This window comes from Panicum virgatum, chromosome 5N (genome assembly GCF_016808335.1).
Source record: "Panicum virgatum strain AP13 chromosome 5N, P.virgatum_v5, whole genome shotgun sequence".
Classification (NCBI taxonomy): Eukaryota; Viridiplantae; Streptophyta; class Magnoliopsida; order Poales; family Poaceae; genus Panicum; species Panicum virgatum.
This window is the reverse complement of record NC_053149.1, coordinates 6413628-6440477: the sequence shown is the minus strand read 5'-3', so window position 1 is coordinate 6440477 and position 26850 is coordinate 6413628. Positions and strand designations below refer to the sequence as shown.

The 26850-nt window shown below is 44.4% G+C and overlaps 1 protein-coding gene and 3 long non-coding RNA genes across 4 annotated transcripts; 3 read left to right on the top strand and 1 right to left on the bottom strand.

Annotated features, from left to right (window-relative positions):
- The first annotated feature begins 9369 nt into the window (after positions 1–9369).
- Positions 9370–10656, top strand: LOC120676352. Its single transcript, XR_005675789.1, has 2 exons — positions 9370–10037; positions 10123–10656. It is a non-coding gene; the product is annotated as an uncharacterized LOC120676352 (long non-coding RNA).
- An 8898-nt stretch (positions 10657–19554) lies between these two features.
- LOC120676076 lies at positions 19555–20046 on the top strand. The gene is made up of 3 exons (XR_005675643.1): positions 19555–19611; positions 19676–19925; positions 19989–20046. It is a non-coding gene; the product is annotated as an uncharacterized LOC120676076 (long non-coding RNA).
- A 178-nt stretch (positions 20047–20224) lies between these two features.
- Positions 20225–20687, top strand: LOC120672531. Its single transcript, XR_005674196.1, has 2 exons — positions 20225–20281; positions 20355–20687. It is a non-coding gene; the product is annotated as an uncharacterized LOC120672531 (long non-coding RNA).
- A 3439-nt stretch (positions 20688–24126) lies between these two features.
- LOC120674378 (dihydrolipoyllysine-residue acetyltransferase component of acetoin cleaving system-like) lies at positions 24127–26413 on the bottom strand. Its single transcript, XM_039955558.1, has 4 exons — positions 25587–26413; positions 25038–25127; positions 24897–24964; positions 24127–24726 (listed from the first exon to the last, which is right to left on the bottom strand). The coding sequence occupies exons 1-4, from the start codon at positions 26271–26273 to the stop codon at positions 24576–24578; spliced, it is 996 nt and encodes a 331-aa protein (XP_039811492.1). The 5' UTR covers positions 26274–26413; the 3' UTR covers positions 24127–24575.
- Between the last annotated feature and the right edge of the window lie 437 nt (positions 26414–26850).

The following is a 26850-nucleotide window of genomic DNA, read 5'->3' as shown; positions in this document are numbered from 1 at the left end:
ACTACGCCCACACCTCGGGTCCGTCCAGTGTGTTCCGCATTCCCAAGAGCGTAAGTCAGCTCGTCATTCTCTCTGTTGGGCTGGAAGGTTCCTTCTTCGGTACGCCTCATTGCGTCCTCGAGTCTTTGGGCAGCCTCTCTTAGTACGTCGCTAGTCACAAATATTCCAGTGTCGGGGTCTAGTGTGCCTCCATGAGCATAGAAGTAATACCTTGCTCGTTTGGGCCAACTCAAGGTTTGCGGTACGATTCCTTTTACAATTAAATTATTTTCCATCTTTTCCCATTTCGGAATGGCAACCTTATAACCTCCGGGCCCAAGTCTATGGAAGTTTTTCTTTTTGCTAGCATTCATTTTGCCTTGAATCGAGGCTGCCATGCTGTCAGCACTGTGCTTGTAATTCACGAATTCATTCCACCACTCTCGTTGCTTCTTCCAGACTTTATCAAAATCTGGAGTGAGGCCCTTGTTGACAAAGTTTGCCACCAATTTTTTCTTGAATGAGGCGAACTGAATTGCCATCTTCTTAAATGCCCATCCCTTTATTTTGTCAGCTTTGCCTGGGGGAAAGTTGAAGTGCAACGACACCTCTTTCCATAACAAATCTTTCTCTGAATCTGGCACGATATCTTCAGGTCGATCAGAGACTTTATTTCTCTTCCAAAGCTTATACTTTATGGGGACGGATTCCCTAACAAGATATCCCAATTGATTTACAAATGTTGTCTTAATTTGACCAGGAGCTAGTGGCTCGCCGGTTGCTTCGTTGATCTCCGTGATGGTTGTACATCCTACCATCTTCCTCTTGGAGCCACGTTTCCGTTTAGGCTTCGTCGATCCTGATGCCTGAAAGAATCGCAAATTTATCAAGCGGGTTGCTAGCAACTAGTGGACGTCGCGGCAGGTATGCGTAACCTTCATAACCCGCAAGCAAGGGTTCCAGATCGAAAATTATCATGATATTAGGTAACTTATTGACTGAAACATTCATAAGAATTTTTAGCTGGAGCACGACTCCTTACACAAGGACTGAAATCATCAACAAAGCTAGCAACATAACACAAATAGTTCGCAGCTGGGCCGCATGTGTCACAAACAATATCTTGCTCCTAACATATATATTGACAAAACATTTATCCTGATGCCTGAAAGAATCACTAAACTTTTATACCTCGGCTTCCTCGACATTTCCTTCTTCCTCCCCACTAATATCTTGCTCCTCGTCGCCATGATAATGCAAGTTTAAAAATTGGCTGCCATCGTTCTCGTCCTCATCAAACTCTGGAGCTATGTGCCCAGAACTACCACGAATGAGCTCGTGCATTAACTCGTCTTGGTTGTCCGTAGGATCCATTTCCACTACCTGAAACAATAAAAAACAAAGAGAGTGCATGAGCCCAGTTGCTAAGGCCTTTAGATTATTTTGTATGCAATAGCAACATCCAGATTGTGAAATACTAAATGAGATAAGCATATATACTGTGATAATGCCGCAAGATAAAGAAAAGCTCCATTGGAGTGCATGACCAAGCAGCATGGGAGAAATTGGCAGTAGATAGGTTGCATAGCATGGGTATCCTAACATTGCTATTTCTATTCCGAGAGACAAAATGCATATGTTCTTCTTGCTAATAAATTATTCCGAGAGACAAAATGCATATGTTCTTCTGATCTGTACATCGAACTGAAGAAACATTAGGGGTGGTTCCCCTGTTTGCCTCACAACATTCTCTATCAGGTTAAAAAACTAAAGCACTGAATCCAGTTATCAGTAACTTCACATTTCTTAAATCTACAATGTGATTGAAATATAGCAGCATATTTTTTTAAAAATACTGAAAAATTCATTTGGATTTAGCGACTGTTAAGTATAACAAGATCTTTCTAGAAAAAAGGAACATCATCATAAGTGACAAAATCTAATTATTTGAGACTGTCATATATAGTAGCAATCATGTTTCATTATGAAGGTCATAGATATACACTTATGCTAGCATAACCTGTTCCTGCTTCAAAATTATGCTCCAGAGACTTGGCACAGTACTCGTACTTAAGTACTCATACTTAACGACTACAAAACCATCTGATATTTTTACAGAAGAAACATAGAATAGAAAACCATTGTATTGGTACTATCAAATATAAGGCTTGTATGATCTAATAATCAAGGTAAGGGGTAATTCATTCAAAGATTCAGTCAGCATTCATATATGCAATTCGCAATATACTTTGCAGTTGCACAATTTGCACACTCGAGGCATTTAACTTTTGAACATCACGAAGCTATTGCTTAAAAAGTATCCAAAATGTCAAAAAAAAAAACAGGACCTTAGGGGATTTCTCCTTGTGTAAGTTTTTTTTTCACGAAGGGGCATGAGATTGGACCTATTTCATTTATAAAGAAGGGAGATTACAACATGACTAGCCGGTTAAAGAGCAAGTAAACAATTACTTGTGTAAGTTATTGACATGGATCACCAGTAGGATACTTAGTCAATCAGTTCAACTTGTCCAACAGCGTGTATGAACTTTGCCAATATTGTAGGACTTCGAATTGTCGATGCAGCTAATAGCAATAGACAGGCCGCTCGTTAAGCCGAAACGTCATATAGCAGTACTATGGTAGCTAGAAAACTTTAATAGCCTAGTTTATCTCAGATGTGTTAGCCAAAATATTAGCATAGGAATCCAGCTAGCGACCTCATGCAAGAAATTGCTTATATGCCTTGCCCTGAAGAAAGACATGGTGCTTTTCTAGCTTCTGATCATACTTGTGCATAATGTATTTGCCCCAGCTAGCGACCTCATGCAAGAAATTGCTTATAATGATCTTTCACAGAAAAGGAGATAGAACACATTACCTCGGTGGAAGTAGGGGCGGCGTGGTCGGGGCCGGGGCGGCGTGGGGGCAGCCGGGCGGCCGCGATGGCGCTGATGAGTCGACGGGCGGCTCCACGGACCGGGCGAGGACGCCGAGGTGCGCGGCGGCGCGGGCCGGGCGAGGACGCCGAGGTACGCGGCGGCGCGGGCCGGGCCGGCGAGGACGAGACGACGAGGCGTGGGGGCGGCCGGCCTAGGGACGACGAGGAGGGACGGCGGGCTGGGGAGGACCTCGAGGGCGGCCACGGTCGAGCGCCGGCCGGGGACCCACGCACGGCCGGGGAAGAACGCGGCGGCGCACGCGGGCGAGCGAGCCAGGGGCGGCAAGAAGAAGTCGGGGCGGCGGGCAACGTCGATCGGAATTGGGTGGCGAAGGGAGTAATTTGTTGGGGGTGGCTCGGTTAGTGCCGGCTGGTATTACCAGCCGGCACTAACGTGCCCCCGTGACGTCAGATGGGACACATTAGTGCCGGCTGGTAGGTTAGTGACGTCACGGGGGCTCGGTTAGTGCCGGCTGGTATTACCAGCCGGCACTAACGTGGCTCTGTTAGTGCCGGCTGGTATTACCAGCCGGCACTAACGTGCCCCCGTGACGTCAGATGGGACACATTAGTGCCGGCTGGTAGGTCTAGCCGGCACTAACGTTCTCACATTAGTGCCGGCTAGAACTACTAGCCGGCACTAACGTGTCCCATCTGGCGGGAATTGTAAATTCGCCACGCCGGTTACCATTTACAATAAATTTTTAATATTCATAAATTTATTCATAATAGGCTTAATAATTAAAATAATAAAACAAAAATTTATATCTTAAGTTTTTTAGCTACACAATAATTATAGTAATTATATCTACAAAATAACAATAGCAATTGAAGTAAATTAACAAATATGCTACTATTATCAATTATGTGTAGCTTATAGGGTTTATATGTTAGTATACTTCTATTATTTGTAATAAATCGAAAAAATTTCAGATTGATCCATGCAAAAATATTCAAAAGTCTTTTCAGTAATAGCCAATACAATGATGTAATCAATTCGCAAATTACTTGATTATTTGTTTGTAATTTAATGTTTCAACACTCCTAGTAATGCAAAATTAGTGAAAGTAAATAATAGTTATACCATGCAAAAATATAATATTATTTGAAGATGATATTGTGTCCTAATTGGATGAATAGTATCGAGAATTGAGACAAATACGGCGCGGTGCGTTACATTACATCACTAAATGAGAAAATATAATATATAATTTATATAAAAGTACTACTCATCATCATTATCTACTGGAACATTGATAATCTTCCTTTTGATGAAAGTGCCTTGGACGTGATCACGGCGTAAGTAAGGCGTGTCCTCTTTGGATAAGAGGATGCTGGGGTCAACGTCAACTGAGAATGGAGGAAGGTCATCAATCTGGTCATAATCTTCCGAATTGTCCGAAATATTCTCGACTCCAACAACTTTTCTTTTACCTGGAAGAACTATGTGCCGTTTCGGCTCATTTCCAGCCTTGTCTGCTTGAGACGTCTTATCCGACTTTTTCTTCGGTTTGCTCGACATGTCCTTCACATAGAACACTTGTGTCACATCCTTGGCTAGAACGAATGGCTCATCTTTATATCCAATCTTTTTAAAATCGACTATGGTCATCCCATACTGGTCCTTCGTTACGCCTCCTCCAGCCACCCATTCGCAACGAAACAGAGGGACAACTATGGGTCCATATTCAAGTTCCCATATCTCCTCTATGACACCATAGTAGTTGTTTTTTTCTCCATTACTGTTTACTATACACATACGGACACCACTGTTTTGGTTGGTGCTTTTTTTATCTTGAGCTCTCGTGTAAAATGTATACCCATTGATTTCGTACCCTTGGTATTGCTGGACGGTTATTGATGGTCCCCTGGCCAGCCATTGAAGTTCTTGATCAACTGTGTTGTTGCCCAATAATTTTCGTCTGAACCAGCCGTCAAAAGTTTTTATATGTTGGCGTGTAATCCAAGCAAAATTCTTCTGTGGATTTTCGGACCGTATAATATTCATGTGCTCATCAATATAGGGAGCCACCTTGGATGAATTCTGAAGAACCGTGAAGTTTGCTTGGCTGAATTCACTACAAGAGATGTTCATATTACATTTCTTTCCTAGTGTGCCTTTTCCCTTTAGTCGCCCCTCATGGTGTGACACGGGGAGCCCAATCGGATTGAGATCAGGAAGATAGTCAACGCAAAACTCAATGACCTCCTCTGTTCCATAGCCCTTAGCAATGCATCCTTCTGGGCGAGAACGTTTGCGCACGTACTTCTTCAATACGGCCATGAACCTCTCGAAAGGGAACATATTGTGTAGAAAAACAGGACCCAGGATAGTTATTTCTGTCACAATATGAACTAGAAGGTGTGTCATAATATTGAAGAAAGAAGGTGGGAAGACCATCTCGAAGCTGACAAGACATTCGACAATGTCTTTCTGCAGCTTTATTAGATTATTTGGATTAATTGCTTTTTGCGAAATTTCATTCATGAACGCACAAAGCTTTACAACTGCCAATCTCACATTTTCCGGTAGAACACCCCTCAGTATAACCGGAAGTAGTTGTGTCATCAGGACGTGGCAGTCATGTGACTTCAAGTTTTGGATTTTCTTCTCTTTCACATTTATTATGCCCTGTATATTTGAGGAGTACCCAGACGGGACCTTGATACTGTTCAAGCAATCGAACATACTTTCCTTCTCCTCTTTGCTCAGATTATAGCTGGCAGGTTTTAAATAGTGGCATCCTTTGTCTCTCTTTTCGGGTTGCAAGCCTTTTCGTCCAGCTAGCTGTTGCATGTCGCGCCTTGCTTCCAATGTGTCTTTTGACTTACCATACACTCCCAGGAATCCTAGTAGGTTTACGCAAAGATTCTTCGACAGATGCATCACATCAATTGCGTTGCGAACCTGTAAGACTTGCCAATAAGGTAGGTTCCACAATATAGACTTCTTCTTCCACATTGGAACATGTCCCTGGTCATCCTTGGGAACAGGTTGCCTACCGGGACCCTTTCCAAATACTACCTTCACATCCTTGATCATCGAGAACACACGCTTTCCATTACGAAATAGAGGCTTAGGACGAGTTTCGGGCTCTCCTTTGAAATGCTTCCCTTCGGTTCTTAGGGGGTGATCGGTTGGAAGAAATCGACGATGGCCCATGTATACGCACTTCTTACAGTGTTTCAAATAAATGCTATCGGTCTCATCATAACAGTGGGTGCAGGCCATGTATCCCATGTTCGACTGTCCCGAAAGTTTTGCAAGTGCAGGCCAATCATTGATGCATACAAAAAGCAAAGCTCGGAGGTTGAAGGACTCCTGTTTATACTCATCCCACACACGTACACCTTCTTCTTTCCAGAGTAGTAATAGATCATCCATCAAGGGTTGTAGGAACACATCAATGTCGTTGCCAGGTTCTTTTGGCCCTTCTATAAGCACCGGCATCATGATGAACTTACGCTTCAGGCACAACCAAGGAGGAAGGTTGAACATACATAGGGTCACAGGCCATGTACTATGAGCGCTGCCAAACTCACCGTACGGATTCATTCCATCAGTACTTAGAGCAAATCTTATATTTCTTGGGTCGTTGTCAAATTGAGGATACTCTCGGTTAAGATTTCTCCACTGGGACCCATCTGCTGGGTGTCTGATCATGTGATCCTCCTTACGGTCTTCTTTGTGCCACCGCATCAACTTAGCGTTATCCTTGTTTTTGAAAAAGCGCTTCAGACGTGGTATTATAGGGAAGTACCACACCAACTTTGCGGGAACTCTCTTCTTTACCGGCTGCCCATCAACATCACCTGGATCATCTCGCCTAATCTTATACCGCAATGCGTTGCAAACAGGACAAGCTTCCAAGTTCTCGTATTCACCGCGATACAGGATGCAGTCGTTAGGACATGCGTGAATCTTCTGCACGTCCAATCCAAGAGGGCAAACCATCTTTTTAGCTTCGTATGTTGTTGACGGCAGTTCATTACCCTCAGGAAGTATGTTCTTTACAATCTTTAATAGCTCACCAAATCCCTTATCGGTTACACCATTAGTTGCCTTCCATTTCAGCATCTCCAGCGTGGTACCCAACTTCTTTTGCTCCGGTTTGCAATTAGGGAACAACGGCCTTTTGTGATCCTCCAACATCTTCTCGAACTTTAATGCCTCCTTCACAGTCTCACTGTCTTTCTGTGCATCAAGTAACGCCTGACCTAGCTCGTCAGGTGGCTCCTCTTGTGCAACATTTGCTTCACCCTCGTCCATTGGTTCATCTTGAAAGCCACCTGCTTCATGAACCCATGCCCAATCTGGAAGATTGTTATCACCATCGTCATCTTCTTCATTATCTTCCATCATAACTCCAACTTCGCCGTGCTTAGTCCAAAGACTATAGTTACTCATGAAACCATTCAAGGCCAGGTGATTCCATAGAGTATCTCTTTTTCGGAATTCCTTTTTATTTTCGCAAACACTGCATGGACAACACATTAAACCCTTTGGCGACCTATTTGCCATTGCCGCTTTGAGAAAAGAATCTAAACCCTGAATCCACGCCGAGGTGCTCCGGCTTCCGTGCATCCATTGCCGGTCCATCTGTACAAATTAAAAAAAATCATGCTCATTATCCCTAAAAACAGGTTACTATGAAGTAATTAAAAAAAATGTAAATGTGTCATAGACCACCTATCTAGTAAATTTAAACTAAATAACAAAATAACTTGGCACAATAACATATAGACATGTCACCATGAAATAATTCAAAAAAACTCATTCTAAATGTGTGATAGTCAAACTATATAGTAATCATTCTCTAAAAAGCAACAAATCAATTCTACCTTGCTCAAATTAATGAACAAATTAATAAATCATGCTCATTTTTCCTCATCCTTAAAATCCTTAAAATTTTGCATAATAACATATACACATGTCCCCGTGAAATAATTCAAAAAAATTACTCTAAATGTGTCATAGTCAAACTATCTAGAAAACCTTCTCTAAAAAGTAACAAATCGATTCTATTTTACTCAAATTAATGAATAAATTGGAAAATTATGCTCATTTTTCCTCAACCTTAATATCACTATTTTCTTTATCTAGAAAGCATGAAACAAAGAATAAATACCGTGAAAGAAGAGTGGAAGAAGCTACTAACCTTTGGTGCACTTGGATGGGTGAAATCCTCACAAATTTGGGGGAAAATGGACAGCACCTCCCCTCTAACACGCCATGAGAGAGAGGAGGAGCTCGGCCAAATGAAATGGTCGGGCTGGGGAAGAAGGAGTGCCTGGCTTATACGGGGCAAGTTAGTGCCGGCTAGTGGATTTAGCCGGCACTAAGTGTGGACTTTTAGTGCCGGCTAGATTTACCAGCCGGCACTAACATGCAATTGACCAAGTTAGTGCCGGCTAGAATCACCAGCCGGCACTAACGTGTCTTTTGACCGTTGTGGCAGACGGGCTGACCGTTGGGGGATGGCACGTTAGTGCCGGCTGGAGTTTCTAGCCGGCACTAACGTACCCGCTTTGTACGGTTCATGCACGTTAGTGCCGGCTCCGTTTTGACCGGCACTAACGTGCTGGTACCAATGTGCGTTTCTCCAACAGTGCACGGACAAGTTGAAAATATATATAGTTGCATTTTCTATAAAATTCTAATTCCCATGACTAATGAAATATGGTTGCATCTCTAATTACTGTCAAGAGCCTAGAGCGGGTCATGACCCAACCATGCAGGGCAGGTCGAGTGCCAACGCAACTCCAATCTATCCCATGCACTGCTTCCTTACAGTGGTGCGTTGAAGTATAAAGTGAATTGCCCCCCCCCCCTCACGTGTAGGCTCCGTCAGGCCTCAATGTGGAATAAAAGTCGGCTGCAATTATTTATTTAATCGTGCCCGACAGGATTTGAACTCGAGACCTTTGGCCCGAATACCATATTGAGTTGACTATGGGTATATACTTCAACATGGTGGATCTAGCTAGCATCACTGGAAATAAGGAGTAGAGATGACTATGGGTATATACTCGTTGGGTATTGTGATCCTATACTCATCCGCTAGACAAAATTTTACCCACTAAAATACTCATACACGTGCATGGGTAAAAGAATTTACCCGTACCCATACTCATGTGGGTAAATATACCCGCCGGGTAACCCGCACGCGAATGCATACCTGCTGCAGACAATTATAGCATAGAAACAACACTTCACCAACCAATAGTCTAATAATAACCATAGATTCATCTGATATATGTATATATTCTATAGTAATTAATGAGGACATATGTGTGACAGACGGGTATAGATTACCCATGGGTATATTTCATAATAACAGTTGTAGATCTATTGGATATGTGTATATTTCATAGATCTCTTGGTGCTTATTAAAACTTCACCTCACCATCCTTTAGAGGAGGGAGGGGGGGGGGGGGGGGTTGTTCGCTGCTACTTCCTCTCTCTTTGTCTGCCTTCGTCTTTCAATTTTTCTTCTTCCCCCTTTTTCATTAACTGGGCTTTAGTAGGGCTCTATTGTCCGTGCAGGAGCATGTTGGATCCACCCTTGATTTCTTCTCCATCAATTACATAAGGGACCATTATGTATGAGAAAAAATACATCAGGGATTTTATAGACTAGTCGACATTGTCCTAAACATACCACAATATATTACTAAAGGATAATCAGAAGAAAAATGATATGTGAGTACATTAATAAATGGACTATAGCATCAAATAACATGTTTGGGGTGAGAAAAATTTATTTTTGGGATACTAAACAGACTCATGTGATGTGAACTTCTATTTTGCAAATACAATAATGCCATCAATGCGAAATGTTGATTAGGGTGAGCAAGATGGCAAAATGATTGCTGTGAAACTGCTTCACTTGATGCCGCAACGACTTGACTATGAAGAGGAATTCATGAAGGCTGAACGAGTTCGAGAACCTTAAGAGGCTCAACCACCCTAATATTGTACAGCTACATGGCTACTGCTATGAAATAAAGCGTGAATGTGTAGAGTTTGAAGGTAGATCTGTTATTGCTGATAAAATCTATAGAGCACTCTGCTTTGAGTATATGCCCAATGGAAATCTTCAAGGACACCTTGACGGTAAGTGATAGTCCTATATATAATTAATTATAGGCAATGTTGCCTATCATTACATTTTCTCCACCTGCTCTGTTTGGTTCTGTAGATGAATCCCGTGGAATGGACTGGCACACACGCTACAAAATTATCAAGGGGACTTGCGAGGGTTTAAAATATCTCCATGAGGGATTGAAAACTCCTATGTACCATTTAGATCTAAAACCTGGTAATATATTATTGGACAAGAATATGGCGCCAAAGCTTGCCGATTTTGGTTTATCTAAGCACGTCAGTGACAACCAGACTCGAGCTACATCAAACTCTTTAGGAACAATGTAACTTAATTCCTCTCTAACCTCAGTTTTCAAAAAAAAACTAATCGTGTTTTCTAACACTCTTGAATCTACAAATGTCATGCAGTAGATATTGTCCACCTGAACACATTGAGCGTAACTATTTCTCAAACAAGTTTGACATATTCAGCTTGGGTGTTGTAATGATAGAGATAATTGCTGGGTCCGAAGGCTACCGAAAGGTAGCTGAAATGCCTTCTAAAGAATTTATCCATCATGTAAGTTAAGCCCCTTCTATCAAGATTCTTGAATATGTATATAAACTCTGAGTATCTTTCTGTGCCTGACACATTTGGTACCAAATGACACTTCCTTTTTGGATTGATCACATAGGTGCAAGAAAACTGGAGAGAGAGGCTACAGGAAGCACAGGGCTGTATGACACTGATATACCAATGCCGCCAAGTGAAGGGATGCATTGAAATAGCATTAGATTGTATACATCCTGACCGAACGCAAAGGCCTGACATTGGGAATATCATAAGTAGGCTGAACGAAACAGAAACTTAGAAATTAGCCATGACTTTGAGCTCACAAAAGGAGATATGACAGTGTCATGACATCGACACAAAGTAAGACATCACACATGTCCCTGTTCTGCTTTCTATGCTAGGAATGTTTGATGAATTTTACCTGGCTTATAACATTATTCGAAATTCCATGCTGGCTAAATAGAGAAAATAAAGTGTGCATGGAAGAAGTCCATTATTGTTTGCAACAAATAATTATGTTATTCACACTCATGACAAGAACCAGTCCTGAAGGGGGGTGAAGGCCTTTTGTTGGTGCTATGCTTGTGTCAAAACGATATAGTGTTTGATGAAGCTAAGGTGTACTCATCGTGTATGTAGGAGTATCTATTTTCCAGGGGAAGCTCACTGGATGAGGCTCGCTAGTCACTACCCTATGGCCTCGTTTGGGAACGCGTGGGTCGGGGTGGATCAGGCCCCAAACCCCGCCACCCGTGGAAGCCAGCCCACGTCGGAGTGAGCTCCCCTGCTCGGCCCAAAATTGCATTTGGCAGAGCGGATTTTTTTTCTATTTTATATTTAAAAATAAAAAAATTCAAAACTATATGTCGCTTTTGAAAAATATCAGAAATGGGGGACAGTCGCCCGCTGGGGGGCGACAGGCACACTGTCGCCTCCTGTATGGGCGACAGAGACCTGTCGCCCCCCAGGGACGACAGGACCTATCTGTAAAACTATATGTCCCTGATGTGCTGGTAGCGAAGGGGGGGGGGGGCGATCGCCCCCTCCCCCAGCGGGCGACAGGCCCTTGTCGCCCGCTGGAGGGGCGACAGGGGGGCCTGCCCCCCCACCGGCGGGCGACCGGCTCCCCCTCCCCTATAAAATTCATCAGCCCTTCTTGTTAATGTTGTATTATTTGTTAATATAAGTAACTGTTAGTTCAGAGTTTCAATGTCGATAATTCGTACGTAATGGAAAATACTTAAACTTTGAAGTGCACAAAGAAATGGTCGACAACAATCTCATTACAAACAAACATCAGAGATACATATATCGGATATATCTAACCACTCCTACGCTGTCGGATATATCATGACACTGAGTGCCTTCCACGAGCAACTCTCGGCAATGGTGGTCTGAACGTAGGAGGTGCTCCATCCGTGGGATTTCTAGAAGGACCCGCTTCTGCAGCATCGTGAAGTGCATTCTGAGGACACTTCTTGTAGTTGTGACCCAAAACTCCACATTGGGTGCAACGCTTTTCGGCCTTGCTTGCCTCGGACTCGTCCATACCATTCCGAATACGACGTGTTCGACGGCGGCCTTTCCCTTTCTTAGCGGCTCGATCAGGAACATACATCTTAACCTCATTGTCCTCAATGAAAGTTCCCACTATTTCAATCCCGTATATCTCGTGTCCCCAGGTGCTTACAGCTGCCTCCTTGCTAAAGTAAGGTGAAATAAATACTTCTGGGGTGCAACCCCGCCTCTGCACATACCGCAATGACGTGCGAGCATGGCAAATGCAATAACTTAGGCTTCATGCAGGAGCAGAACACACTGTCGTTTGCTCTAATCAAAGTCTCTTGCACCACCCTATCTCTTCGGATGCCACGACCAGTTCTATCCTTGCGTAGAACCTCAAATCTATGCTCCATTGTACCTGTCGATATGACGCGGTGTTGTTTGGCTTTTGCTACCTTCTCTTCCATATATTCTATCACTCTTCTGCAAAACTGAATTTGGGGTTGTTCATGTTCAAGTTAGTAGCCATGTACCGCTCACTGAAATACTTAATGCACCCATACATGATGAACTCAACAATTCCCACAAGAGGGAAGGCACGACAACAACGCATAACCATATTGAAACACTCTGCATGGTTTGTTGTCTGAATATCGTACCGCATTCTGTTGGTATCATAAAGGAATGACCATTTCTCCTTAGGTGCACCTCGAATCCAGTGTGAAAATGGCTTCTCAATTGAAGGCCTTTCCTTTGTAGGCTGACTGCTGCTGGTCCCTGCTGCCCTTGCCTTCAATTGCTCTGCAGTCAACTGATCAAGCATCTGCCATAGAGCATTGAATTTCCTCTGTTGATTCTGGGTGCACAACTGCTTAAACATGTTCATAAGGTCCTTGTTCTTGAAGTGGTCATAGAAGTTTGCACCCATATACCTAACACACCACCTGTTTTGAACATCAGGCCACAATGGAGGCGTTGTCCTAGTTCTGGCTTGTAATTTCTGTACTGCTTGTAGCAGACCTGCGTGCCTATCACTAATAAGGCAAACATCTGGATGTGCAGCAACAACGTGAACCTTCACTCGTTCATGGAACCAATACCAACTGTCAGAGTTTTCATTCTCAACAAATGAAAATGCGAGCAGAATTATTTGTTTGTTGTAATCTATCCCGATTGCGGTGAGTATCTGACCTTTATATTTTCCAGTCAAAAATGTAATTCTGCGGAAGATAGTACTGAAATGCTCTAACACATGCACCAAGACAAAAGAAGGCTCGTTGTAGAATGTTTTGTCCCCTAGTCATAGTTGGTATGAGGCATGTGTCATAAAAGCTTCCAGGATTTTTAGCTGCAACATGGGATAACATACGAGGCAGGTTATCATACGATGCCTCATATGTGCCAAACCTCATCTCGAACACCTTTTGTTTAGCCCGCCATGCCTTCAAATAACTGATGGTGTATTGGCAAGTTTGCTCAATATGTCGAACAATCATTTTTGGCTCATAATTGAGGTTATCCATAATCAGCCCATAAATTTGCTTTGCAACAAAATCGGTTGATATGTTGCGATGCGATTACTGAACTTCTGACATCAAGCATGTATGCTCTGTCAAAATAGAACATTTCTAGTTCCACTTCCATCTACCCTTGAATGCATGTACTCGTCATGGGCAGCCATCGTTCACACACTTGACATCATATTCTTTATGGCCTGACTTCACGATTCTAAATTCTCTATTCAAAGATACTGCCCATAGTTTCACAGCATCTTTGACAGCCTCAATGTTAGGATATGTAGTTCCCTACACTACCTTATTGTTTCTGTACTCCCACTCCTGATGTCCTACATCTTCTGCAACAGGATTGCCAAAACCATGCTCCTTCCACTGTTTTGGCAATAAGTACTGCTCGTCATCAGATGAGCACTCATATTCTTCCATCTCCATTGCAGCTTGGTCTTCTACCTCCATCTCGTCCATGATGCTATGTATCCTCTCTCCCTCGTCCGCAAGGCCTTGTGGTCCGTTGTTATGGTTCGCTATGTCTTCTGAATTATCTTGCTCAATATAATTTGCCTCTCGTTGTGTACTCGGAGTTGCTTGATCTTCACCATATTGAGTTTGATGTTGTGCCTTCTCTCGAATCTGAACAAGAATGGCCAGAGGCCACCCATGCTCTAGAGCTGCTTCCATATACTTCCGCCAGTCATCAGTGCTGTCTATCATCATCAATTCTCATAATTCACCTTCTACCTCCCAATTCACAAGAGCGTGGACGGTCATCAAATGTGTCTCCGAAACAACACGAAACCCACGCCGCAGCCACTTATATATGGAACCAAAACTCCTCTCTAGAGGTTTATCTATGCCGCTAGATGTGCACTTAAAGGTAGAAAGATCTACTCCATTTGGTCCATATAAAACATTGTAGTCACAAAAAAACACTTGAAACTGCATCTTGTTCGACATATCTGTACATCACCAAATACCAATCGAGTCATACTGTTGAATTGACTAGTATAGCACTAATTAAATCTAATTACTCTATAATAGCAATGGAATAATACATAAGTTAAATGTACTTACCGGCAGATCACAAGTGCGCAATCCGACAGGGCTTCGCCGCTTCACTTCTCCTCGCCCCTATCTTTTTTCTGGATTTTCGGTGAATTTTTCAGGCTCAAATGAGGGGGGAGGAGGGCTGATGGGGTTTTATAGGGGAGGGGGAGCCTGTCGCCCGCTGTCGCCCCTCCAGCGGGCGACAGGGGCCTGTCGCCCGCTGTGGGGGGACCGGCCCCTCCCCCTTCGCAACCAGCACACTAGGGACCTATTTGTAAATTTTTTTATAGATAGGTCCTGTCGCCTTTGGGTGGGCGACAGGGTGCCTGTGGCTCCCCTAGCGGGCGGGAGACCCCCATTTCTGATATTTTTCAAAAGCGACATATAATTTTAATTTTTTTATTTTTAAATATAAAATAGAAAAAAAATCCTGGTAGAGCACGGGTCGATGTGGATCGCGATCCGATACCTGTCAACCCACGGGGAGATAAAAATCGTCACCTCACGCGTGGATGCTTGCCTCCTCACGTGCCCATGCATCGCCTCGCACGCGGCCCGTCCCGCAGCGACATCGCCGCCACCTCTCTGCTGCTGGCAGCGATTTCGACGACCGCGGCCAGGTACGCCTCCTCCTTCTCCCCTCTCTACCTCCTAGCTTAGCCAAACAATAATTAGTAGCTGAGGATCTAACCCCTGCGTGGACGTGGATTGGGTGGGTGAAGGGGATCCACCTAATCCCTCCTTGGATTGGTTCTCACGTGGGTTGAACCCACGTACTGCCAAACGAAGCCTATATGGTGCACGCAGCCGCTGGAATTAAACCATCGCAAAACATGCATGGACGATGGGCTAGCGGCGGCGCCGCCACCTCCTCCGGCCGGTCGGTTCGAGCAGAGGGAAAGGAGAAAGGTAAAGAAGAGAAGGCGACACGGCTCAAGGTCGCCCTGCCATGGCGCGGTGACCGGAGGACCAGCACGCGGCATGACGCTGCCGGCGGCCGGGCGCCGAGTCGGGAGAGGAGAAGAGCAGTTAGGGTTAGGGTTGCGGTGAGCCACACGGCCACATTTTGGTGGTGTTTGGATTCGGGAATTAAATTTATCACGTCAAAAAGAATCTTGTTATTTAAAAATATTAAATAGAGTTTTATTATAAAATTAATTGTAGAATTCTAGAGTTAAACTGAGAGACGAATATAATGAGGTATATTAATCCATAATTAGCGAATGGTTATACTAGCATCATTGTTGCAAATTATGGATTAATTAGGCTCATTAGATTCGTCTCGTGAATTAACACTCATTTGTCAAAAAAAATTATAAACAAATTTTATTTAATACTCTTAAATAGTAAACAAAATTTATAAACATATTTTATTTAATACTCTTAAATAGTAAAATAGATTTTATCAACCCTTTTATAACCCCGAGGTGAGGCCACATTTTATCACCCCGAGAAGCACGGTGAGCCGTTTCCGGATTGACCATGGGAGAGAGGCACCGTGGGCCGAACAGGGTTCACCTAACCGACCGGTCTCCGGTAACCGCCGGGCTCCGGTTCCGGTTTACCGGACCGGTTGCACCGGTTACCGGTAGAAACCGGTCAAATTCAAATTTAAATTCAAAAAACTCAGTTCAACCGGTTCGTACTGGTATACCGACCGGTTAGATCGGTTTACCGGTCGGTTTGACCGGTTTACCAGCCGGTTTGACCGGTTTGAATTCAAATCCAAATTTAAAATCGCATGTGTAACCGGTATACCGGCCGGTTTGACCAGTTTACCAAGTGGGCCTTAATGGGCCGTCTCATTTTTTTCCTTTTCTTTTTTGTTTTAACTTTAAATGCCCGAAAAGTATGTTAAACGAATGAATTTTTGAGAAAATTTGACACCATTAGATTTGTTGCACCTTGAAGTATTTTTAGGAATTTTTTTGGCAATTTTTCATTTCTTGGAATTCAAATTTAAATTTTGAATTTGGGCCGGTTTGGTACCAGCCCAAACCGGAACCGGACCGGACCGGTTTGACCGGTAACCGGTCAAACCGGACCGGTTACCGACGGTTCGGTTAACCCTGGGGCCGAAGGCCCAGGCGAGCAGGCGAGCCGAGAGAGAGCGAGCTTGGCTGTGTGGCTAGCGAGCCGAGCTGCGTTTCCTACTGGGACGCGTGGAGCGCGAGCGGGCCACCCTACCCGCTGAAGGCTGATCTGAGCAGGTTGAGCTGTGCCAGTTAGCAGCTGCGCTGATGACGGGTTTTTTTATTTTTTTATTTTTTATTTCTGTTTTTTACAAAAATATATTTTCGATTTGGAAATTTACAGAAATATACCCCGGCCGCCCCGCTGCCGGGCGGACGGGACCTGGCCGCTCGGCTGCCGGGCGGCAGGGGCTTATCTGCAAAAAAAAGAGGAAAAAAAATTGCGGACAGGTCCTTGGGAACCGGCCGCCCGGCAGCCGGGCGGCCGGCCTCCCGGGCCGCCCGGCCCCCCACCCCTATATAAGGGTGTTGGCTACCCCTCCCCCCTCATTTGCCTTGCTAAAAATCCAAAAAAAAAAGAAAAGAGAGGGAGGGAGGGAGAGGCAAAGCGGCGAAGCCCTGTCGGTTTTTCAAGCCGGCGACTTTAGGTAACTAAAATTTTCTATATTTTATAAATAGATTATGTTGTAATTATTTTTTTGAAACAGTAGATTACCAATCAGTTCAATTATTGTTAGGAGTGATTAGTGGTACATTTACTTATAGTAATTAGCGTTGATATAGTATATTAAGTGTTAGATTTAGTATTAGAAAATACTAGAAAATTGTTAGAGAAGTATTAGAAAATGCAAGAAAATGTTAGAAAATTGTAGAAAATTGTAGAAAATGTTAGAAAATTGTAGAAAATTATAGAAAATTGTAGAGAATGTTAGAAAATTGTAAAAAATTATAGAAACTATTTTGTTGAAATAGTAGATTAGCAATCATTTTAATTATTATTAGGACTGATTAGTGGTACATTTAGGTGTAGTTAATTGTTGTGATTAGCGTTGATATAGTACATTAGCAATCTAATTAATTAATCTTAAAAATTGCAAGATAATATTAGAAAATTTCTAAAATGTTACAAAATATTAGAAATTATTATTAATGGTTAGAAAATCTTATAAATTATTTAGGAAATATAAGGAAATATTAGAAATATTTAGATGTGTGTGATTGTATTGTATTGTTTTGATCTTACGTGGTAGGTATGGCCGGGGTTACTCCTGCGTTGCTGGACCCAACAATAGACTCGGGTCACCGGTCCTTCCTTGCGAAGGTTCAGCACCAAGAACTAAATGTGCTGCGTCCACGTCCACCTGCAGAGTTGGTTGCTGTAGACCCACGATGGGTGCCCAGGTGATATGTCGTATATTTTCTGTTTTTATCCGTTATACATTTCAATATATAATGTATTACCATTTGAGCACTGTATGATGCAGGCTGAGCGAGGTAGGTCTTCTCACAGTGGCTCGTCTTGCTGAGAGTGCTTTGGTGAAGCTAGACAGGTCTCTACTTTCAGCTCTCGTTGACAGATGGAGACCTGAGACACACACGTTCCACCTCCCTTGTGGGGAGATGGCACCGACCCTGCAGGACGTTGCGATGCTGCTTGGTCTTTCTATCACCGGAGACGCTGTCGGGCCCCGTGTGGTACCTTCTACGTGGCTGGAGGATCTTGAGGAACATTTTGCAGGTGTTGCCACCACGATTGATCCTGAAGATTTCAATGAGCACCCACAGTCGAAAGGCCCTTCCAAGTCATGGCTCCTACAGTTTCAAGTACAATTTCGTACAAAACGATGTGTTGATGTATTTTATGGCTTTGAAATAACTCATGTGTTTCTTATTCTCAATGTTCGTACTTCATTGCAGCCGGATCTGTTGGCAACCCATGCTGATGACTACAGCGTGACTAGATTGCTGTGGTTAGTTGGGTACTTCCTGTTCAACAACTCACACGGGCACAGTGTGGATAGGGTGCTTCTGCCATACGCACAGGAGATCGCCGATGCAGATGAGGATGCCATACCCTTATATAGTTGGGGTTCAGCAGCTCTTGCATGCACTTATCGTGGACTCTGCAAGGCATCACGGAGAATGATAGGAATGTTGTCCTAACGGGGTGCCCAATTCTGCTACAGCTTTGGTCTTACGAGAGGATTGCGATTGGTCATCCCATGATTGACCAGTCACCGTACACGCCGGATATGTACGGTGACATGGAGGACGACAGATCCACCATGGGGACTCTCTAGTACTCTCGACAGGTATGGACCTGATAAAAATTTATATTCTATGCGTACTATGGTCATACATTGTTCCCTCAATACCTTTCTTATGGACACATAATTTTTATTTTTGCAAAAAACATGGGCACATGTACAGACCCGGCGGTCTTATTCTGAGTTTGTTGCCGAATTTGATCGATTGACCCCAGAAGACATTGTGTGGGAGCCACACAGTCCTTCGGCTATAGTCGCACGTGCACCGCTTGGGATATCTTCGGTGTGCACACAGGACCAGGTCCTATGGATGACTACTGCAGCTTTGGTGTACGACGTTGCAGTTGAGGCCCACTGCCCGGATAGAGTCATGAGGCAGTTCGGTAGACGCCAGCCTTTCCCTGTGTCTTCAGCGTTGGATCGTGTTCAGCGCCACGATCATAGGTAACAAAAATGTATGAGCACCCATGTACTAATAACGTGAAACTAATTTCTATTTAACGTGCAGTTTATCAAGGGCTGGGCATCCTTTCTCGACAATGTGGGTCACTAGATTACAACCATGGGTGGCTGCGTGGGATGATGCAGACGAGCAGTTGGCTGAGGATACCGGTCCACACACTGAGCCTTCGTTTCGGGCGTACCTGACCTGGTACGAACCGAAGACTCGTTGCGACTTCGCAGGATCGCTATGCACGACACAGGGATGAGGCATTAGCTGGGGCGGTGAGTAAATGTTGACGGCATTTTTGATCTTTTAATATTTGTATACTAAGTTTTTTTGTTGCAGTTCGAGGCATGCAGGCTGCTTGAATTAGATTGCTCACTGAATGTAATGAGGATTCATGGCGGGTCTACGATGAGCGTGCCGGCACAACTCGAGGCCTGGACCACTCAACGTGATAGAGCCCGAGGTCTGCTTCATGCCTTTGGTACGCGGACGGAGTACGAGGATTCCTACGGATCATCGCAAGCGTCAACGTCGGTTCCTTGTGGTCCCGCATGGCAGCAGCCTCCCTTATACCACCGACAGGCAGAAGGTATGGTGTGATATTTACCGATCCGTATGTTTATATGCATTATTTAAATACGACTCCACACAGGGTACGGGTACCCCGGTTCTCAGCCCTATGGAGGGCCAGGTGCCTCGCAAGGGGCTCCATTTCATGGAACCCAGTTTACCTCTATGCCACATGCTGGAGGGACTTTAGGTAAATATGTGGTGTATAATTTTATTTGCTTATGTTTTATAGTCGAAGGCTCATACGTTATTATTTATACTCAGGATCACAACAGTTCACCGGAGCGGGGCCATCTTCGTATCACCCTATGCCGTCACCAGGAGGATATGAAGGAGCTTCTTCCTATCCACCACCACCACCTCCTCCAACACAGGGTACGTACAATAATTTGTACGGAATTGCATTCACCTTTTGAATGTTACTTAATTTTTTTTTTGTGATCTGTAGGGTGGTCTGAAGACAACGCCGTGGCCTCCTTGGACGAGTTTACACGGTTGTTTGCTACGCCTGCCCAGGACAATGATCCCAGCTTGCATACACCTCTGGCTCAGTTATGCCATCCTGCCAGAAATGTGGGGCCACCGGAACGTCATAGCTACCCTACAGATCACGTACACGCACAACGTAAGAGAGGTCGGAATGGTAGGGGTCGTTAGTTGTTTGCACTTGTTTCTCCGGCGGCATTATGGACTGTTTTGACTGTTCGGATTATGATTGTTTATGATTGTGGTAGTTTACTTGTCATTTGTTTCTATAGATATTATTGATGTGAACTTGTTATGTTTGTGGGTTCCATAATGCTCGTGAAATAAGGGAATCTCTTGCGAATTTTTTCCGTGATTTAATGAAGGACAAGTTAGTTGTGGGAGGAGTTAGCGGCCGAGATCCCGCCGACGATGATGACGACTACCGCATACAGAGTAAACTTCGTGGTACGCTCGTATAGCTCAAAATAGGGACCATAGTGTATCTATCTGCGAGTACGAGATCACAGGTTGCCACTGCTCAGCACGGCGATCACGGGTTTCGCATATGTCGCATTGTTTGCCCAGACAAATGTGACAAAAGACGACAGCCCAATAGTAGTGCCCTTTCACCATTTCAAAAAGATATGACAACACGGCAACCACACCAGCTCACATTCAAAGCAGTCTCTCGGGCGAGGACAATGGAACTGTCATTCTACAGCGAAGGTCTGTGGCGTGTAGTGGGGAAGGCGGCATCTAGGCACGATCGACCGAGCGGCAGCGATGCAGTGCTGTGAGTCTGCATGCACTTAGATGCTCTGCATGCACAGAGATGCATCGAGTAGTCAGTTTGATAATTGAATCTAGCCTTTTTAGTGTTCGGTCAGCTAGCCTCTTCACTGTATTGTCATGTAGGCTTTTCAGGTCTATTTACACTCCACACTCCGGGTATCAGACCTTTGTGCGCCTATAAATACTCCGAAGTTTGTGAACTCCCAGCAGCACTCAAACAACAAAGCTCATTGTATACCCAATGTCTGGAGGTGGGTCTAGCAGGAAGAATTACTACGGTTTTGGGAAAGGAAAAGGGGGAAGAAAGGGAGACCCCATAATATGGGAGGGGCCTCTTGGACCTGATTCCTTTCCGGAACCAGTGTTTGAGTTTCCGCCACAGCACAAGAGTGATTTTACAAATGAAACTCCTCTACGACAATACGACAACCGTAGAGAACCGTGGCCAAAATGCAGACATGGTGAGGACTGCTTAGTGCAGATGTGCACCGACGGGATGGATCGCGGTCGGCGTTTCTTCAAATGCCCACACGCATGGGTAATACTCGGTTGTTTTATTTCTTTATCTTCGTTGAGATACCTTACATGAAATTTATTTTGCAGTCTTCAGATGCTCCAGAAAACTGTGGTTTTACCAGATGGGTCGATCTTGCACCAATTGATTCAGTTCAGGAGTTCATCGAGTACCTCTAGATAAAGATCTTTGATCTGGAATGCAAGGTAAACCATTACGAGAAATTGAGCGAGGGTAACAAAGACGACGAAGATGATGATACCAGCAATGCTGCCGCTTCACAAGATGAACCATGCACTATTCCTTGCTGCAACTGCCCTTGTCACAAGAAGAAGGGCCCTGCCCCTCCGGCACCACCGCCTGCACCACCTGCAATGGGTGGATACTGCGGAGAAGGCTCAACGCAGTTTGCTACGTGGGGGTACGGCTACTAGGACTACCTATTGCTTGTCACATGCTGCATCGTTGTGTTTGTTGTGTTTTTCTAAATTACCTAAGTCATGTTAGCTTAGTTCAGAATCTATTTACCGTAGTTGCAACGGGTTCTGTCATGCCACTGCATGTCTGATGTGTGTTTCATTAACGTTGTATTATGATGTAATTCCTATGATTTATATTGTGTAATGCAGTTTTTAGTTCTTAATTCTTACCGTTATATTTGATGTGTGGTTCACAGTATTCTATTCTCCTGAAAATGTCCGAAAATATTAAAGGCAAGTTCGAAGATTCACTAGATTGCTTGTGCGTGCGTGGCACCTCGGCGCCGTGATCTGTGGCGCCAAGACGTGTTATCTCGGCGCCACATATTACAGCGCCCACCCCCAGGGTCTATTTCTGCAAAAAGTTACAAAAAGGGCACATATGTGAAATTATTTCGCGAAAAGGGCTAAATTGCAAAAAAAACTCCAGCTGCCGGGCGGCCGGTTCCCAGGGACCTGTCTGCAATTTGTTTTCGTCTTTTTTTTGCAAGTAAGCCCCTGCCGCCCGGCAGTGGGGCGGCTGGGGTATATTTCTGTAAATTTTCAAATCGAAGATATATTTTTGTAAAAAACGGAAATAAAAAATATAAAAATAAAAAAACCGCCGCTGCTGACCGTGCAGAGCCGAGAAAAGTGGGCCTTAGGCCGTTTTGCACAGTAAAGCTTTCGTTTTAGTTTTATTCCTTTTCAGGAGCACCTTTTGATATTTTTAGTCCAATTTTTCATCACTATTCAATTTTGAACCAACGGCATAAACTGTTTAGAGTAGATGAGTTCAACGAAATGCTTCTGAATAAGAATACTTTTCATATTTCTGCGGCTATGATGATTATGTTTATCTTCTAATTACATTTGAACCAACAGGAAAATTTAATTGGAAGAGTGGTTATATATTTTCAGTTAATTATGATATTGCTATTTTTTTTACCAACGTTGATGATAGCAATATTATAAATTTTATTCAAGAGTTTTTCATGCATTAATTCTATTTTTACACGACGATGATATAGAATTAATGTAGAAGAGAATGTTGTATGCTTTATTTTTTGGCTAGCGACAAATTAAGCCATACAACTTTGTCCGAGAGAAAGAAAGACAATCCATCAACATATGAGATTACTCGGCTGCAAGCAAACATGCTGCTTTTGGTGAGGAAAGGGCCTTGGTCCAAAGCAAGTGATTCTTTCACAAGTTTTGAATATTGTTAGTTTATTAATTTTTTGATTAAATTAGAACTAACGAGAAGATTTAATCAGAAAATGGAGTATAAGTGAATGTTTTTTATCATCATGACTAAGTTTGTTGCAAGAAGTCAGTTGCATGTTTAATTTGACCAACGTTGATTAAATATATGTGTTACAGAGTATTCAGACTTATTTTATGAAATTGATGTAAACATGTCCCGAGAGCTAATTCCAGTATTTGTGTCCCTCATAGGGAATTATCCCGCATGACGGGAGAAGTTTAGCATAGTAATTATGCTATTCATATCCTGTATGGTACGAGAAGTTTGTGATGACTCATGTGTTGTTTGCGTAACCAACACAGCGAGAGAAATTTTAGGGTAGCTCTTATTCTATCCTAGAATTGACTGTGCATTTTTATTGTGTCATGGTAATTAAGCACTCAATGAGTTGAGGCCATAAGATGAGCAATCCCAAATATCACCATTGCTAAACCTTGAGAAGGTGGAGAATCAGGTGACTGGCTCTTTACATACGTACGTGGGGCCTCAATTTGAGTAGCTCGCTACGGAGTAATCAAGTAATGATGGTGGAATGTACATTTTTTGAATGTATAATATGGCAACTAAGACGGAGTCATTAGACATGGATCAAAAGGAAAGGGAAAATTACAAAAAATTTGCATTAGGATGATTGTTACAATCCGAAGTGAGAAGCTGCTTGTTTGTTTGATCACATGATTGTAAGAGGTACGACTACAGTTTCGAACTGAAACAAAAACACTGACAGACGAAAGGAGCTGGCTCCTCGTTCTTCATATATATTTCCAAAGAAATCGCTTGATTTTTGTTTAGTACTTAAAAGAAAAATTCAAACTGAATGGCTCAACGATAGATCAATGCATGGTGGGCTCGCTGGCTTTCACCTAAGAGGGCCCAAAAGTGTTCTTTAGAAAAATCGCCCCATTGGTAGCGGAGTTATGGACGCTTCTTATGTGCAGCTTCTTTGTGACATCGATCCAAAATATCAATTGCTCGCAAAGAAAAAGAAAAAAAAACTGAAAAAAAGCAAGGCTGCAAACTCTCTCCCTACACCTTGGTAAAACACAGGCACACAGCAATCTGCATTGCCTCTGCATTTCAAAACAGGCTGGGAAAACAAAAGGAGAAGACAGAATCTCCACGAACGATCACCGGATGCACACAACATCAAGGCGGCGCGAATACTAGGCGCTATTTGGCGGCGGCGGCGGCACTGCCGTTGGATGTGGCCGGGTGCAGCAGGAAGTCGAGGAGGATTTGGTTGAAGAGCTTGGGATCCTCCTGCTGCGGCAGGTGCCCCGTGTTCGGGATCACCTTCACCGTCGCCTTCTTCCCGAGCTTCCTGCATGCGCGTGGCAGAGTTCAGATGTTTGGTTCATCATTCCATCTCTTCAGTAATCAATAACGTTAAGTTGTGTTGAAGATCCAAATGTTCAGCACTGGCTGACTCACTGATTAGTGATTACTGAAGAATCGGACAGAACTTATCAAGCACGAACAGCAGGAACTTACTCTTTCATCTTGTGCGCTTTCTCCACAGGGAAGATCTGGTCGAACTCGCCCCAGATGATCAAAACCTCCTGCCACAGGTTGAAATCGATTCATTGTATGATGATGTGCTATATCTTACTTCTTGGTTCGGTCAGGCCGTACCTGAGGCAGAGGAGCGAGCTGGAAGCCTTCCCCGGTGGTGATCCCTTTGATGAGCGCTATCTTATCCTCCCTCTTGTCCCCGAAGTACTTCTGCAAATGCAGCATTTAAGCAAGAAATTATTTGCCTGATCACATTGCTCTCTGAAGAAACAACCTGATACTGCTGTCAGGTTGCTTTCTCTGCGATTAGGGGTTCAATTGGAGGAGCCGATGCATGCATGACGCTATGCTCGCGTCATGGTGGCGACCTAGTCCTCCTAGTACGCTTCAAGTGTACGCGAGAGGAGATGAGATGATTGGAGCTGTCAGTGGTCGCGGATGTGATTCGCTGCCAAATCTTCGATTTGCAATAACTAATAACTAAAAAAGCTGGGACGATCAGTTACCAAACTTATGTGGGCCAGCCCATGACCAAACCCAGGACTGGTGGTGGGCTCCATCTCTTATGATGGCCTCCACTTTGGTTGGATGGGCTCAGTGAGCTCAACGCGATCCGTACACATTGCGTGTATATACGGATCGGATGGGTGTAGTATACCGTGTACGTACCCGGAGCATGTCGCGGAGGAGGCACTCGGGGATGTACTTGACGGGGCGGTGGGCGCAGACGGCCATCAGCCGCCGCAGCGCCCGGGTGTCGGCCGGCGCCAGCAGCTCCGTCACCTCGGCCACGCCGGTCCTCGCCGCCAGCGCGCGGTCGTCCTCCGTGCCCTTGCACGCGTCCGAGTCGCACAGCGCCACCTTCCCGGCACGGGCGCCGCCGCCGCGGCGGTGCAGCTCCCGGGCCAGGTGGTACGCCACGAGCCCGCCGTAGCTGGTGCCCACCACGTGCACGGCGCGGCCGGCGCCGAGGCCCGGGAGGTGGCCGCCGCCGCCGTCGAGGAGCGCGGCGAGGGCGGCGGCCTGGAAGGCGTCGGAGCGGGCGGGCGCGCGCGTGGAGGAGGCGCCGAAGAAGAGCAGCGTGGGCACCACCAGGTCGAAGTGGCGGGACAGCGGGCCCGCCTGCGCCGCCCACTGCCACGTCGGGTCCGGGCCGAACCCGTGGATCAGCACAACCACCGGCCGCGGCGGCAGCGGCTGCTGCTGCTCCGAGGAGGGCTGGAGGAGGGAGGGGTGGGTCCAGAAGTGGATGGTGGTGTCGTCGGCGTCGACGGTGGCGGAGGCGGGGCGGAGGCCCGCCGAGGTGAACATGTGCCGGAACACCGCGTTGAGCAGGGACACCACGCCGAACCCCATGGCTCCTCCTGCCTCTCTGTTAGTAGCAGCTGCTTCTCTTCTGCCTGCAGGCCAGCCCACTCTGCCCCTCAAGCTCTGTCCTAGTAGCCGGCCGGAGCAGAGCACTGGTCGTTCTCCGAACTTTTCAATGGCAGGTGGTGCATTTTGTTGGATCACATCAACTTCAGTTTGTTGAGTTCAAATTTTTCCAGTGATAATAGAATAAAGGAACTCGCATGCATATCTATTATTTTATTATTTGGCCAATAAATAGAGCCTCTACGTTCGCTCTCAAGGTTTAGAAATTCTCACGTTAATTAGAAAAAAATAAAAAATAAAAATTACCCACCACTGCTATTATGATAAAAATTAGACTAAAATATCCCTGTGCCTAATTAAAAATCACCCACCAATGCCATTATGAAAAAATAAATATAAATATCATTTATCTATGTATTAGTTACAAACATATATTATTAATAAAAATTAAAGCTAACAACAACAATCAAAATAAAACAAAAATAAGAATAATTATATGCATAATATTATTAAAGCTCAACAAATCAAATTATTATTATAGGTAGATCATACTTGAATT